The sequence below is a fragment of the Ailuropoda melanoleuca genome, chromosome 4, assembly GCF_002007445.2.
Source record: "Ailuropoda melanoleuca isolate Jingjing chromosome 4, ASM200744v2, whole genome shotgun sequence".
NCBI lineage: Eukaryota > Metazoa > Chordata > Mammalia > Carnivora > Ursidae > Ailuropoda > Ailuropoda melanoleuca.
In genome coordinates, this window is record NC_048221.1 from 78,955,194 (window position 1) to 78,972,309 (window position 17,116).

Below are 17,116 nucleotides of genomic sequence, written 5' to 3' on the forward strand. Positions count from 1 at the left end.
AAAATAAATAAATAAATAAATAAATAAATAAATAAATAAATAAATAAAAATCTTAAAAAAAAATCCTTTTCAAACCTTTCCCAGGCCTTCCATTAAGGGAGGTTCTCCACTTTAGCGGCGTGTGAATCACCTGGAGAGTGCTACAGATTCCTGGACTCCGCCTGCACAGTTTCCGTTTCCGGAGGTGTGGGGCGGGGCCTGAGAATAGGATTTTCTGAAAAACTGGTTCTGCTGGTGCTGCTGAGCGTTGGGCAGTTCTTTGACTAGGAAAGAGCCGGGCCAGATGTTTCCAATTTCTGTTTACTTCCGTTGCCTGGCTTTCTTTTCCTAATGCTGACATCATAGGGGGCTGCTCGCTGTGGAGGACATGGGAGAGGGCGGGGTGGGGGGGGATTGGGCACAAGACAGCCCTGCCCCAAACCTTTAATGCTTCTTGGGCATGGTCTTTTGGTATCCCCTCATGCTTAGGATAAAACGACTAAACTCTTCACAGTTTTGTTTTCCCTTCTGTTCTGTCCCTCTATTCTAACATGGTCTGCTTTAGTTGAAGTTTCTCTGAGTTTTCTGCCAAGTCCTTGCATATCTACAAGATACTGTCTTCACTTCCATCTATATAAAAAATTGCCTTTCTGAGTCCCCCTCAGATCAATACTTGCTATTCATCACTTCTCCTCATTTTATATGTATCTTCTAAAATATTTTTATAGCCCTATAAAAATTCCATTTGTGGTATATCCTGTCTTTATCGCTTTACTACTCTTTTTCTTCACATTCGATACCACAATACGCTATCATCAGGAAACAAATGATACCCCTGTTATTATAAGTCTGCCTACAAAATACATAACATTATCTAAGCCATCGATCTAAGCCATCGATCTCTTCTGCATCTCCTTAAGCAGGCTCACTTGCTGTAGTAGGCAATAAGTAGGCACTGTCTTGACCTATTGGATATTGGCTTCATCTATCACTTATGATTTCCCAATGTATTTAAAATATTTTTTTCAGTTGAGGTATAATTTAAATGCAGTAACATTCACCCCTTTTATTGTATAGTTTAATGAGTTCTGAAAAATGCATACAATCACTTAAAGACCACCACAGTTGAGATGCAGGGCAGTGACTTCACGGCAGAAAGTTCCCTCCTGCCCCTTTGTAGCTCTCCTTTCCCCAGCCCTTGGCAAACCTGATCAGTTTCCTGTCCCCATAGTTGTACTTTTTTCCAGAATATGGAATTAAAATAAAAACAGAACTGTTTCATTGCATTCAAATTTGAATTTAGTCCTTGCATTTAAAGAAGAAGTTCTAAAAGCTGAGGATGGGGAAGTTGTTTTATTTACCCTTTTGAAATAGAATGAATGTGCAGTGTGGCTTTTCATGATTCTTTGGTTCCCGAATATTACTATTTTTCCTCCAAAAAGTCTTCCTTTTCTGTGTTTATTTTAAAAGAAAATAATTTAAAAATGCACTTTCTGAATATGTTCAGATATGAAAGTTTTTGTTCATTTCATTTACTTACTATTTAATAAAGTAGATGAAAGTTGAGTCAGGAAATAGATAATTTTTTTAAAGGTAGACAAACTGACATTTCTTTTTATCTTTTTTTTTTTATACAGGTGTTTGCTTCAGAATGGTAAGTCAATTTTTTGTTTTTTTCCCTCTACTTGTTATTTCTATTTACAGAGATAGAGCAGTTTTCTACTTAGTGCTAGTCTACTGCTTGTTTTCTGTCCTTGATGGTAAACGAAGTATTTGTGTTTCTTCCAAAGTACTGCTTGAGATTTTTTATTAAAGTTGTCTTATAAAAGTCGTCTGTCGAAAACATGACAGCCTGCCTAGTTTGTAGTTAATGTTTTGTATTAATTTCAAAAGTACCTCTACTGGGATAATCAAATTAAACATTTTGGTTAGGTATACTGAATATGAAGTATGGGATCTGCCCCTTATTCTGGATGGAAGAAGCCCTCTAGGCAAATGTCTCTGTCTTGAATTGCATGATGAAAAATGCTCATGTTGCATAAGGAAGTGGTTCTTAGGGGTTAAGACAAGTTAAGACTCCTTATTGCTTTTAAAATTTTTATTTTGTTAATATACTCCTTTCCTAAAAGTAAAATGTGCATGTGTTTTCACCTACTGTCTGAGCTAGCAGTCACTAGATTAGCTCTCTGTTCCTAACCTCCGAGGGTTCTAGCGTGTTCCCAACCAGTGAAGTCTCCGCGTTTTGAAATAGTCCCCTGCCCCACAGTTCAGATTGTCTCGTTTTTCATTATTATTTTCAGAACCAGCTCCTACGTAAATCCTAGCTGTAACCATCTCTGTTCAGTTGAGGACGTAGAGTCTATACATTCCTGGTCACTCTGACCTCCAAACAGAAGACCATGTTCTAAAAAGTTCCAGTAGACAGGATCCACAAGAATTTAGTATGATGCAGTTAAAATAGTTCAAAATCAAAATGTTGCTAGGTTTTCATTTGTCAGCATAACTGAATTTAGAACTGAGAAGAGGAATTTCTAAAAAACTGTAAAGGATAATAGGAGAAATAAGCTTACCTATAGACAATTATAACATTTGTGTGGTAAGTCCGTAGCCAATGGAAGACATCACGATCTTTTAATTGGATACTGTGTATTGATCATAATTTGATATTTTCCCTCAGTGATTGAAAATTTGGAGTGATCATCGTTTGGAACCCAGACAATGTAATTCAATGGTAGCAGGTATAGGGGCAATGCAACTGAATCTTATGGATCCCAAAACACATCATGGAAACTGTTTTCTGAAGTAATTCCCACTCTCAGTTTATTTTCTCATAAACTTGCTCGTCTTACTGACAGTGGAATTTAATAAAATACCATTTAAGTGAAGGTTCTTGTAAACAGAGATATGATTATAGGTCAGCTACACAATTTTTGTCATGGACTATAGGAAAAAAAATTATTATCAGGTATATTTTTTGATGCTGGACTTTGTTTCACTCATTTTCTCCTAAAACCAGTACACAGAAGATGAGGCTAAGAAACAAGGAGTGGTTGGCTGGGTGAAGAATACCAGCAAAGGCACTGTGACAGGCCAACTGCAAGGCCCCGAAGAGAAAGTTGATTCCATGTAAGTAGCAAGACTAATAATGCACTCATGTGATTAATGAACTTATTTTAATGTTTCATTGGACAATAAGAATAGTTTTGATGGACAAAAATTCGGTTTGTAGATTATAACTAAACATACTTTTAGGCATACCAGCAAGGAAATCCTCAGAGTTGGGAATGAAATTTGTACATTTAGGAATGGATTTCCCACTTGGGCAGGTCTTCCAAAGGAGCAATGGTGTCACTCTCCAATCTGTTTGAATTGTGTTTTGTCTCTTCTACCATGAGGGAAACATCTTGATCCCACATATGTCTCATCCAAAGTGGTTGTGAGGAAGCATAGTGCCTTTGGATGGTTCTTGAAGTTTTTTTTGAGAGAGAATGTGTGAGCATGTGCAAGTCGGGGGACAGGGGAGGAGCAGAGGGACAGGGAGAGAGAGAGTCTCAAGCAGGCTCCACACCTAGTGCGGAGTCCAACATGGGGCTCAATCTCACAACCCTGAAATTATGACCTGAGCCGAAATCCTGGTTCTTGAAGTTCTTAAAGTAGGCTTCAAGATGAAAAGGATGCCCTCATCTTTTTATTAAGTATCTTATTTATCTAATTGTAATTTTATTTTTACTGTAGATAAAAGTGTGTTTCATGGGTTGTATGGTTACCATAATGAGTTCTTGCATTCCAATGGAGACCAGATTCAGTAGGAAGGAAAAAAGTGCCCTTTCGTATTCAAAGGCCTTATCTTTTCAGTTTCATAAATTCCACTGTTCTCCGTAGTATTTTTTTTAATTAAAAAAATAGCTAACAGTTACTGAGTATTTACAGCATTGGGCAATATGCTACACACTTCATGTAGTTTATCTCATATAATCTTCACAACAGATCTTATGACGTAAGTGCTAAGTCATACCCAGTTTATTTTATTGTTTGCAGTTTATCTTTGTTTTCACTCTTTAATGTTCTCAGATTTCAAAAGTAATACTTTTTTGCTTATTCTAATAAGTGAAGTAATAAGATGCTGAGAGGTTAAAAAGCAAAGCTAGTAATCTGTCCCTTCCCCTCTGCTTCTTTCCCCCTGATGGAACCCAGGCCTGTGGCCTTGTAAAGATTTTCTGAAGCTTTCTCTTTCACTTAAAAGTATATAAGCATTTATAGTTAGGGTTTTGCTTGTTTTTACCAAAATAGACTACGTTATGCATATTTTTCAGTAACTAGTTTTTTCTTTTATAGACATTCATCAATCAGTAAATATACAACCACTAATGCCTTATTTTTTTCTAATTTCTTTATGTATAAGTACATACTTTGTGTATAAAACTATACCCAACTTGGAAAGTGGGGTCTAAAAGTTCAATTCCATAAAATGTACGGTAACAATTAATGAAAAACAATAATTTTCAGTAGGATTACCACAAAATGCAGAAAAGATTATGCGACTTGTATTGTACAGAACTAAGTAGTTCAATGGATGATAAAGTGCCAAATGACCATGAAGTATTGGGAATGGGGACTACATGAGAGGATAGATGCTTATGTCTATCACGTTATATCCTGATCCATGTTGTAGCAGGTTTTTGATTAATATCCTTCACATAAATGTAATCATATCATATACATTCTGCCCATTTCTTCTTTTTAACCCCTGCACCCCCCTTCCTTCCCAGTACTACTGGTAATATATGTTAGCAACTGGGTGGTCTTCCTCCCATGGTTGTTTCCATATTCACCTTCCCACGTGTGCACGCGCGCACACACACACGCACACACACACTTGGGTGCACATACAGTTTTGGATTGTGATTGGTATTTACTTTTTAAAAATGGGATCATGGTTACACACATTTCTGCATCTCACTTTTATGATTCAAAAATATATCCAGGAAACAAATAACCCAATTAGAAAATGAGCAGAAGACATGAATAGACATTTGTCCAAAGAAAACTTCCAGATGGACAACAGACACGTGAAAAGATGCTCAACATCACTTATCATCAGGGAAATGCAGATCAAAACCACAGTGAGATACCACCTCCCACCTGTCAGAATGGTGGAAATAAAAAACACAAGAAACAACAACTGGGCGAGTATGTGGAGAAAAAAAGAACCCTTGTGCAAACTGGTGCAGCCACTGTCGATGACAGTATGGAGGTTCATAAAAAACTAAAATTAGAACTACCATATGATCCAGTAATTTCACTACTAGACATTTGCCCAAAGAAAATGAAAACACAAATTCAAAAAGATATATATACCTCTATGTTTATAGCAACATTATTTACAATAGCCACATTATGGAAGCAGCCCATGTGTCCATCCGTAGATGAATGGATAAAGAGGATGTTATATATATACAATAGAATATTACTCAGCCATAAAGAAGAATGAAATCTTGCCATTTGCAACAACATGGATGGACCAAGAGAGTATAATGCTAAGTAAAATTAGTCAGAGAAAGGCAAACATCATATGATTTCACTCATGTGTCAAATTTAAGAAACAAAACAAATGAACAAACTAAAAAGAGACAAACCAAAAAGTGGACTCTTAACTGTAGAGAACAAACAGATGGTTACCAGAGGGTAGGTCGGTGGGGGAAGGTAGAATAGGTGAAGGGGATAAAGGGTACACTTACCATGACAGGCACTAGGTAACGTATAGAATTGCTGAATCACTATATTGTACACCTGAAACTAATAGAACACTGTATATTAATTATACTAGAATTAGAAAACAAAATAAAACAAGAATACATCCAGGAAAACCCATCCAAGTCAAATGGTAGAGCTTTAATCATTCTTTTTAATGGCTGCTTAATATTCCACAGTATTACTGTACCATTATTCATTATCTTATTGCTGAGAATTCATTTTGTTTCTCTTTTTTTTTTTCCAGTAAGAGCAATGCCAGAATAAATATTTTAGTGGTGATTTTATTTTTGGGAGATAGGTTCCCAGAAGTGTGGTTTGTTGGTTGACATGTCTGTGTACTATTAATTTAAAAAGTATTTGTCAGACTCCCTTTCAAAACAGCTGTAAACAATTTACATTTTTTTTCTCTTCATCCTGTGGGTAATTGGTATTATTGCTCTCAATTTTTCTTTCATCTGATTGGGTGTAGAGTGATGTATTATTTTTTCCCTGTAATTTGCATTTCTCTAATTACTGGTTATTTTGAGCATCTTCATGCTTGTGGCTGTGTGTATTTGTTCTCATGAACTAACTCCCTTTCACATCCTTTCCCCATTTTTCTATGGGACTGCTTGTCTCTTGCCAATTTTTAAAAGCTCTTTTTATATTGGTAATGATTACTAACTCATTTTCTGTTATCTCTTTTGCAAGTATTTCCCCAAATCTATCCTTTGCTTATTCAATAGTTTTGTTTGTTTATTATAGCGTTTGCAACATAGATTGTTTTAATTTTTATAAACTCAAATGTGGTGATCTTTTCTTTCTGGTTAAGAAACAGATTGTAAGTGTTGTTCTAACTTTTTGATGCTTTATTTATTATATTAAGCATTTATTCCATCCAGAATTTGTTTTTTATTTATGGTATGGGATTGGGGACTATTTTCTACCAGATGGATAGCCTGTTGTGCCAGCACTATTATTAAGTAATCAGTCTTTCGCCACCAATTGAAATACATTTTATCACATATTGAAATAGCATCTAAACTGGATTTTATTCCTTGGTTCTCTCTTCTGGTCCCCTATTAGACCTATTTATATTGATTTAATTACAGTGTCTTTATAGGATATTTCCCTTCACTATTTTTTTCATTCATTTATTTGCTTCCTTGGGCATTTATTTTCTCTCTAAATTTTAAGATACTCATCCATTTAATTGGAATTATATCTGGTTTTTATTTTTATTATTTATGTATTGAAAGATTTATTTATTTACTTTAGAGAGAGAGAGAGAGGGAGAGAGAGAGAATGTGCACTTGCCGTGGGGGAAAGGACACAGAGAGAGAGAGACTCTTAAGCAGACTCCAGGCTGAGTGCAGAGCTTGACGCAGGGCTTGATCTCATGATCTGAGCCGAAATCAAGAGTCAGATGCTTAACCAACTGAACCATCCAGGTGCCCCAAGGAATTATATCTGGTTTTTTTTTTTTAAAAACTTCCCCGATTGCCTTACAAATATGCTTTTTAAAATAAACTTTAGGGGTGCCTGGCGGGCTCAGTGGGTAGACCATGAGATGCTCAATCTGGAGGTTATGAGTTTGAGTCACACACTGGATGTAGATATTACTTAAAAAATAAATCTTAGGGCGCTTGGGTGGTGCAGTCGGGTAAGTGTCCGACTCTTGGTTTCAGTTTGGGTCATGATCTCAGAGTCCTGGGATCTGGTCCTACATCGGGCTCCCCACTCATCAGGGAGTCTGCTTGAGATTCTCTCTCCCTCTCCCTTTGCCCCTTTGCCTCCTGCTGTCTCTCTCTTTCTCCCTAAAATAAATAAATATTAAAAAAATAAAATCTTAAAAACACCCAAGAGCTTTATTTTTTAGAACAGTTTTAGATTTACAGAAAAATTGTGACGGTTTACAAAGAGTTTCCATATACTTCTCACTCACTTTGCCCTGTTAACATTTTACATTAGTATGATACATATGTTACAATTAATGAACCAGTATTGATGCTTTAGTATTAACTAAAGTCCATAGTTTTTTCAGATTTCTTCAGCGTTTACTTAATGTTCCTTTTCTCTTTTAGGAACCCATATTTTACTTGCTATTTAATTCCATGCCTTTATGATACTAAGGGAATTGATATTATATCTTCCCATCTAAAATATATGGATGTCTTTTCATTTGCTCAGATTTTTAAATTTATCCTTCAATATGATTTTATGATTATCATCATATGGATTTTGTGCTTTCCTTGCTGACTTTATTCCTAGGTCTTTGTCTTAGTCAGTTTGGGTTGCTTTAACAAAGTCCCATAATCTGGGTGGTTTATAAACAACAGAAATTTATTTCTCACAGTTCTGGAGGCTGGAAATCTGAGATTAGAATGCCAGCATGGTCCTCTGGTGAGAGTCCTCTGCTAGGTTGCAGACTACCAACTTCTCATTCTATCTTTGTATGGCAGAAAGAGAGTTAACTAGCTCTCTGGCCTCTTGTTACAAGGACACCAATCCCATTCATGAGGGCTCCACCCTCATGACCTAATTACCTCCCCAAAGCCCCACCTCCAAATATCATCACACTGGGGATGAGCCATCAACATATGAATGGGGGGGACACATTCATTCCGTAACAATATTTTATTGCCTTTTTCACAGTTGTGTATGGAATATTTTTCCCATTTCTATTTCTGTGTGCTTATGCTAGAATAGGGAAAGCCAATGACTTTGTGTATCTATCTTATATCAGAGTTACCTTATCAAATGTTCTCATTAATTCTACTAAGGTTTTTTTTTTTTTGGTAAACTATAGTTACTGGATTTTGTAAGTGCACAAATATGTAATTAGCAAAAATAATGTATCTTTTTTTAGTGTTTATTTCATTTGCCAGACCCATCAAGACAATGTTGAATAATAGCAGTAGTGGGCATCCCTGTCTGATCGTAGTTGAAGTGGTTTTGTTTCATCAAGTACAAGAGTTTGCTGTTGATTTTTGTTAAATATACTTTACCATATTGAATTTCACTCTTGCGTTCCTTGAATTAAGCTCTTATTGGTTGCAGAGTGTTATTCTTTTGAATTATTGCTGAATATTACTAATATTTTATTTAGAATTTTTGTGTCTATATTTATAATTGGGATTATGGCTTCCTTTTTTTCTTTTTTCTTTTCTTTCTTTTTTTACTATATCAGGTTTAGTGTTAAAGTTTTGCTGGCTTCATAAAATATATTAGGAAGTTTTCCATCCTTCATTCTAGAATAAGTTAAATAATATTGGAATTACTGTTATTAAGTTAGCTCAAACAAGTTATGAAATCACTTGGTCCTGATGCCTTTTCAATGCTGGGCTACTGCCCACCTTTCCAATCTAGTCTATTGTAATTGGTGTGTTTGAGTTTGCTGCTTGTTCCCAGATTCATGTATTTTTTTTTAAATTTTATTTTTATTTTATTCATGAAAGACAGAGAGAGGCAGAGGCAGAGGGAGAAGCAGGCTCCCCTTGGAGCAGGGAGCCTGATGCAGGACTGGATCCTGGGACCCTGGGATCATGACCTGAGCTGAAGATAGACACTTAACCTACTGAGGTGCCCCCATTTATGTTTTCTTAGGAAATTATCCAGTTTTTCTAGGTTTTCAAATTTCTTGCTATGAATTTTATTATTTATTTATTTATTTGAGAGAAGGGGCGAGAGAGTGGGGGTGTGCAAGAGCAGAAGGAGGGGCAGAGGGAGAGGGAGAGAGAATCTTCAGCAGGCCTCCGCACCCAGGATGGAGCCCAATGTGGGGCCCGATCTCATGACCCTGAGATCATGACTTGAGCCGAAATCAAAGGTCAGATGCTTAACTGAACCACCCAGGTGCCTCTGGATTCTATATTTTAAAAGTCTCTTTTGTATCTGTGGTTATATATCTTTTGAAAATTCCTAATCTTGCATAATTTTATTCTCTCCTCCTGTTTTTGGTTTTCTGTTCATTAATTTCAACCTTCATCTTTACTAATTCCCTCTTTACTTCTTTTTGATCCTTCTCTAAGTCTTCAACATGAACTGTAGTTTCCTTTAGTTTTAGTCTTTTTAAAAAGTTAATAATGAAGGTGATTAGGCATTTCATCCCGAATACAGCTGTTGGTTTGTTCCATAGATTTTGGTGAAAAGTGTTCTTTTCATTGCTTTTGGGCTATTTGTTACTTCATTTTTAATTCCTCTTTGAATAATAACCAGTGATCTTCTGGGTATATGTTTTTTTAAATATCCAGTGTCCCTCTCTGTCTTTAATAATGTTTTTTGCCTTAAAGTTACTTTATCTGATATTAACAGTTATACACACTTTCTCTCTGTGTTCCTATAGAATATCTTTTTTTATTGTATTATTTTCAATGTTCTTTCTCATTGTGTGGTTTTGTTTGTTTTTATTGAAGTAGTTGATGGACAATATTATATTAGTTCCAAGTGTATCTCATTATGTTTTATATGTGTCCCTTGCAAGCAGCATATAGTTGGGTTTTGTTTCTTTATGCAGTCACATAACCTTTGTTTTTAAATTAACATATTTATCCATTTAAGCTTAATGGAATTACTCACATTTAGAATTAAATTTATATCTTACTATGTTTTTTTCCCCCTTGTTTTTATTAGTTCTGCTTTCCTTTTCTTCTGTCTAGCCTTCATTTAAGTTGACTGTTTTTTGTTATTACATTTTTTTTCTCTGTTAGGTTAGAAGTTATATATTCTTTTATTTCTTTTACTAGTATTTTCCTAGAGGTACAACACACAACCATAACTGGTCAAACTTTGATATTAATTGATGTCTTTACTCTCTTCCCTAACAATGTGAGATCTACAGTACCCTTTAAGTCCATTTACCTCACTATTTATTTAGATGCTAATTTCAAAGATCTATTTTAAAGCTCATAAGAAATTATTTCTAAAAGTCAGTATTTTGGGGGGGTCTTCTGTGTATTTGCCATTTTTGTTGCTTTTTTCCCCCTTCCTAATTCTCTAGGCTTCTGTGTGGTAATATTTCCTTTCCGCCAAAAGATTGTTCTTTGGTGTTTTCCTTCATTTGGGCTGTTGGTGATGTGCACCTCGGTTTTTGTTTCTCTCTGCATGTTTTTATTTTACCTTCATTCTTGAAAAATGTCTTTGTTGCATACGGAAGTCTAACGTGACAGTTATTCTTTTCCGTACTCTTTGGATGCCATTACAGTGTCTAGCACCCATTGTTTTGTTGTGAAATCGGCTGTCGATTTTACGCTTTGCTTCTTTAGAGGAATTTTGCCGCGTTTAAAATGGCAACCGTAGTAAAACGGCCAGTTTACAGTTTGCGATAATAAATACAACATTAAGCCTGTCAGTCGGTTTGGGTGATTTTCCCCACTAATACTTAGTTCTCTGGGTGCACATGCACAGGCATGAAGTGAGGTCCATGGGGGCTGGTCGTTGCCATCTACAAGGAGCAGAAGCAGGGCTTGTGGGGATCTGCAAGGTGTGCCTACGATGAGGAAGCCCGCAGTCTACTTAGGACAAAATGAGAAATGTGCTGGAAGGAAATTGACGGTCAGTGAGAAACGGTTGTCTTATTCAGTCGCGGGTCTAAGGAATTGTGACAGCTTTCGGGAGCACTGCTGTGTTGCACAGTGTGGTCCAGGAATCAGTGGGGTCAGTGTGGAAAGGAAGGGACAGGACACAGTGGGGATGTGAGGCATCTCTGAGGTTTTCCGCCCCACTGCAAGTGAAGGGCTAGTGTGGATGGGCTCTTTCACTGACTTTTTTTCTGTGTCCAGTGGTTCTTTAACTAGACTTCATCTGAGTATTGCTAAGTGGAACTTCCTCCAGCTGTCTGAAAAATTAATAAAATTTTGCACATTTTGGTGTTGCCATGATTTTCTTTTTTTACTGCTTTTTATTATGGAATTCTCAAACCTATCCACGAATAGAGAGAATGGGACAACGAACCCCACGTGTCTATTACCCAGCTTCAGTAACAATTTCTTTTTCTAAGAAAAAGATTTTATTTATTTTTCAGAGAGAGAGAGTGAGCATAAGCAGGGGGAGCAGCAGGCAGAGGGAGAAGCAGGCTCCCTGCTGAGCAAGGAGCCCCATGTGGGACTCGATCCCAGGACCCTGGGATCATGACCTGAGCTGAAGGCAGACGCTTAACCGACTGAGCCATCCAGGTGCCCCAGTTTCTGGCATTCTTGTTCTACATAGTCCTCCAACTTTTCTTTTGCTTTTCTCATTGTTAGAGTATTTAAAGCCAATTTCCTGCATCATATTATGCACCTGTAAATTAGGTTGAATAATGTGAAATTGCCAACATTTGACAAAATTTTGAGGTACAAAACGGCAATTTCACATTTATCAGTCTGAAATTTTGACTATTTTTAACAGAAACTCTTTGTGCCTGTCAATATATTTTTCTAAACCCACAGCAGATCTATCTCCAAGTGTCAAAGTGTCTTCCATCGCCGGTCTGTTGCGCCTCCCTGAGACTTGTCTTCTTCCCAGGGTGGGTCTCTGCCTGCTGGACAGCTGTCATTCTGATGCTTCCGTTTATCCCTTTCCTGTGAAATGGGTTCCTGTTTTCTCAATCATATTTTCATTGTCTTTGGTTTATTTCTTTGTTTTGCTGAAGCATAATTCTCCCTAAGCTTCCCTAGGAAAGATATGAGAGAGACAAAAAGTTTATACCCTTGTCTGCCTTCATTTGCCCTCATACTTGATTGATTGTTCAAGTTACAAGCACCAACTCTTGACTTCCCCTCTGGTCATGGTCTCAGGGTCGTGAGATTGAACCCCGTGCTGGGCTCCACATTCAGCGGGGAGTCTGCTGGAGACTCTCTCTCCCTCTCTCTCTGCCCCTCCCCCTGCTTGTGCACGTGTTCTCTCTCGCAAATAAATAAATTTTTAAAAAGAAATTCTATGCCCCCAGATCATTGCCCACTCAGAATTTTGAGGGCATAGCTCCATGACTTTTTGTGCTGCTATCAAGAGATTTGATGTCATTTTCACACAAAGGAGTGGAAATTATATGTTTTTTCCTCTCAGAGAGCTTTTTCACAGTCATCTGTCTTTGTGTTTGTTTGAATTTCACTTTAAATGCTGGTCTCTCGGAGGAGGAGAATTGTCTCTGACGATTTCTTGCCCATTCTCCTCTTTGGAAACTTGTGTGTGGGCCTGATGCTCTAATTTTCATTTTTTTCTCACCTAGTTTCCGAACTTTTTTATGTGGAAACTGTCTCACTTTTGTCTTCCAACTTTCTGATGATTTTTGTTTCTGTTGCGATATTCTGTTTCTGCTTCATGGCATCCTGTTCTTGTTTCTTCAGATCTCCCTGAGGGTATTGTGTGTGTGTGTGTGTGTTTTGTTATCTTCTGCTTTTTGCATTGTTTCTGTTTCCTCTAAGTTCCTTCTTTTCTCTTCCACTCTTCCTTGCCTTTCCTTGTTTTTTTGTTTGCTTGTTTTGCTTCTCTGCTTGTTATACTTTCCTTACAATCATATTTTCAGTAACTGCCTCATAAATATGAACAGACAGCCAAGAATAAACAGACTTTTAAGGAAATTTTCCAACATGTAATTATAAACTGTTGGCTAGAGGAATGGTGGTGATTCGGGGAGAGATGGCCTTTTTGTTGGCAAACCTCCAAAATGTTAAATCTGTAGGTCTCGTCTCCTGTTTCTCCTGGTGCCTCCAGATGCGAAGTCTTCCATGGTGGAGGCAGGAGGAAAGCTGACTGGCTGAGCTTAGCTCTGAAGCACTCAGGCTGAAGCAGCTTTTGTTTTTCTGTGTAGTGACTTATCCTACATCTGCTTTCCTTTGAATTTATTGAAATCTCTTGCTTAGGTTATAGTTCTGTATCAGCTGGAACTATTTGCAGCTGCAAGTTACTAGAAAAACTTAGAGTATAAAACAAACGGGTTCATTTTTCTCAGTAACAAGAAGTCTGGGGGTTGATGGTTACTGTCCTTGGTTCAGCAGCTCAGTGATATCAGGGTCAACATCTCTGTGATTCTCTCAGCCTTTCCTTCATGGTCAAAAAACGGGAAAGTGCAGCTGCACAGAATATCCGTAATTAAGGCCTGAAGAAGGCAAGAAGGGATAATGGTTGTGTTGCTTTCCCCGAACTTGCCCAAACAGACATCTGCGAGTGTCTCACGGGCTCACATGTGGTCATATAAATACTCCTTGCTACAAAGAAGACTGGGAAATGGGTTTGGCATATTGGTTCCCTGAACAAAATTGGTGTTCTCTTGGCCAGAAGAAAGGGGAGGGTAATGGGTGGTAGGTAAGCCGTGAACGATGTCTGCTACGTTTTTTTGTATTTTGATGCTATCATCTTAATGGGGTTTCAGGTTAAAGGAGATAAACATGCGCGTACTTGCACAGTGAAGATGCAGTGAGCATATCCTCATAAAACACTTAGCACAGAGCCTGGCACAGAATCAGTCATAAATAAACCGTTGCTATTGTTATGTGGCCCATGATGCCCCATCTTTGCACATGTTTTAGTGGCAGTTGGACCGGCCAGGTGGAAATGCCACTGGGCTCTTGGATATATGGGTCATCCCTGCAGAGAAACTGGGCTAGAGAAATAAATTTGGTTGTCATCACTATGTGGGTAGCGTTTGAAGTTCTGTTCATGGATGGGATTATCCAGGGAGAGCTTTTGTGATGACAAGCAAGTGGGAAGCACACATCAGAGAATGCAAATCAAGCTTAGCCAACATGATAAATTGGGACCTCACTACAAATAAACGTGTTTAGATTCTGGAGCGTGAATTTATTCTTCTAGCGTCTCCTTTGTGCAATATATCGTTTAAAGTACTGAATTACCAAAAAAATTAAGCCACAGTTGAGAGAAGTTATAGAAATAGGTGGTAAGGTCAACTAAATGCGGTATATTTATAGTTAAATAAATAGGCCTTATTTTCTTCCACTTATTAAAAAACTTTACTTAAGAATGCTGTGACATCAAAAATGAGAATTAAATTGTCTGTAGAAACATGGGTGTGGTTTCTTCCTAAGTTATTGAAAGGTGGCATTCAGCAGGGACTGTCATTTCGAGGTGGCCTGGCCAGGACTGTGCAGCTCTGCTCCGTTCTTGCAGAGGAGCTGGCAGCGTCCTAGGACATGCTGCAGAGCCGTGTGCTTCCTTCCCCTTCTGTGTTTCATTTGCTCAGAGGGAATGACTGATGGCTTTCTTCTGCAAATTGCACTATATGATTCCAATTGTGGCGGCAAGATCTGCCAACATTTTTTGATGTGTAGAAACCATTTGAGTCTATTGTTTTAGTAAATCTACTTCCCCCCCGCCCCCCAAATTCAACAAAAATATTTTCTATTTCTTGGTAATCATTTAAAATTAATGTAGAGAGTTAGGATTCTGGGCATAAACTTTTTACTAAATCTATATAAAATACATTTTTCTTAGAAACTGAATGGTAATTCTGTAAAAAAAAAAAAAAAAAAACCACCACCCTCAAAACACAAAAAACTGAAAACATTTGCATTTGGAGCCATTGAGCCAAATTCTAAAATTAAAATTACATCTTGATTGGTACATATTTTTAAAACCATATGTCCTGTATCTGTACTCTGCACGTGAAAGCATCATTGATGGGCTGGAGTATGTACTGATGGGAGCAACGGATATGTGGTCTGGAGAACTATCACGATACGGGGAATGGTTGAAGGCACTGAGGATAGTTAGACTGGAGAAAAGAATACTTGGTGGAATCATGATCGTTTACTTCAAGTATTTGAAGGGCTGGTACATAGGTAAAGATAAATGTTCTCTGTTTTTCCAGAAGGTGATAATTTTGGGTATAGCAATGGGTGAATTTGTTTATTTCAGTTCACCTTGACAAAGAATCTTCCCATAAAGGCATCTAATATATCTGATGGAATTTTAGCCATGACTAGAAGTGGTCTATGAGAGGGATGGGCATACTGTAGCCTTTGGGCCAGATTTGGCCCACTGCCTGTTTTGTAAATAAAGGTTTATGGGAGCACAGCCATGCCCATTCATGTTTTGTCTGCTTTTGCTTTTGTGTTACCTTGGCAGCGTTAGCAATCGAAACAGACACCGATGACCACAAAACCTCAAATATTCACTATCTGTCCCCAGAAAGAGTCTGCCAGCCCTTGCTGTAGATAGCAGACAAGTCAAGGGCGTTGTAGAAGATCTAACTCATTGGATGGTAAGTTAGTGTAGGTGACCTAGGTCCTGTCCAGTAAGATTCTGTGGTTCTCTACAGAGTTGATAGTCTACATGGACTTAAAATGGGTTCTAGGTTTAAGAGTTAGAAGTAGAATAGAGGTGTATTCACCAATATCCTTGTGTTTCTCTCTTCCACAGATATTTACCATTTGTGTGAAATACGAATTTTAACAGCCTTCTGCTCTATGAAATGTCATTGTTTTGAACTTCCATCTGTTACAGTAGTGGATTGGAATGAAGCAATGGATTTTGCAAACAATTAAGTAGTGTCAGATTCAAAGTTATTTAAAATTTTTAAAAATACCTTTTCTCTGGCAGACCCTCATTGGCATGAATTTCTGCGTAATCGGAATTGCTAGTTTTTGCTAACTTTTTCATCTGAGAATGTCAAGGCCTTTAGCTAATATTTTTATGCCTTATTCATCAGTGTTTCTTACACAAATACATGGGATTATTAAGAAAGTTTCTTTGGATGTTCTGTATGAGTGTGGGTGTGTGTGTGAATGTTTTCCATTGGATGTTCTATCGAAATACAGAAGACTTGGATGTTTTTCAGGACACAAATTCATTGAGGAGATGTAATTTTGGAAAAAATTTTAATGTGACCTGATGGATATGAATCATTCCAATGGGAAATTAGAAACATAAAAAATATCTACAGTGGAGCTGGAGTTCTCACATCAGCTTTTAGACCTCAAATACTAAGTCATTTATTTTCCTTTGGACTATAACATCTTTATTAAAACTACTTAAATTCATGGTTTTTGCTTTAAAGTTTACATTTTAGAATGTGAATTTAGTAAGATAATCAAATTTAAGAAATGCATAATGCAGCACTAATTAATTTTTAAAAAATTAATAGATTTTATTTTTAAGAGAAATTTTAGGATTACAGAAAAATTAAGTACAGAAAGTAGAGTTCCCATCCACTCCCTCACATCTGCCCCCACCCTATCCCCACCCCGTTTCCTTTGTGTTATGAACATCATACATTAGTGTAGCACATCTGTTACAATTGATGAGCCCATATTGATACACTGTTATTAACTAAAGCCCATAGTTTATATTGGTTTTCCTTTGTATTGTATATTTTGTGGGTTTTGACAAATCATAATGACACATATCCACCATTATAATATCATACAGAATAGTTCTACTGCCCTAAAAATCCCATGTTCCACCTATT

The 17,116-nt window shown here is 37.2% G+C and overlaps 1 protein-coding gene across 1 annotated transcript in view; it reads left to right on the forward strand.

Annotated features, from left to right (window-relative positions):
- The window catches only part of ACYP2 (acylphosphatase 2), a 150,864-nt gene that overhangs the window by 10,738 nt on the left and 123,010 nt on the right, over positions 1-17,116 (forward strand). The window contains exons 2-3 of the mRNA XM_002914049.4: positions 1,617-1,633; positions 2,996-3,105. Coding sequence (XP_002914095.1) covers positions 1,617-1,633; positions 2,996-3,105 — 127 coding nt within the window. The remainder of the gene's footprint in view (positions 1-1,616; positions 1,634-2,995; positions 3,106-17,116) is intronic.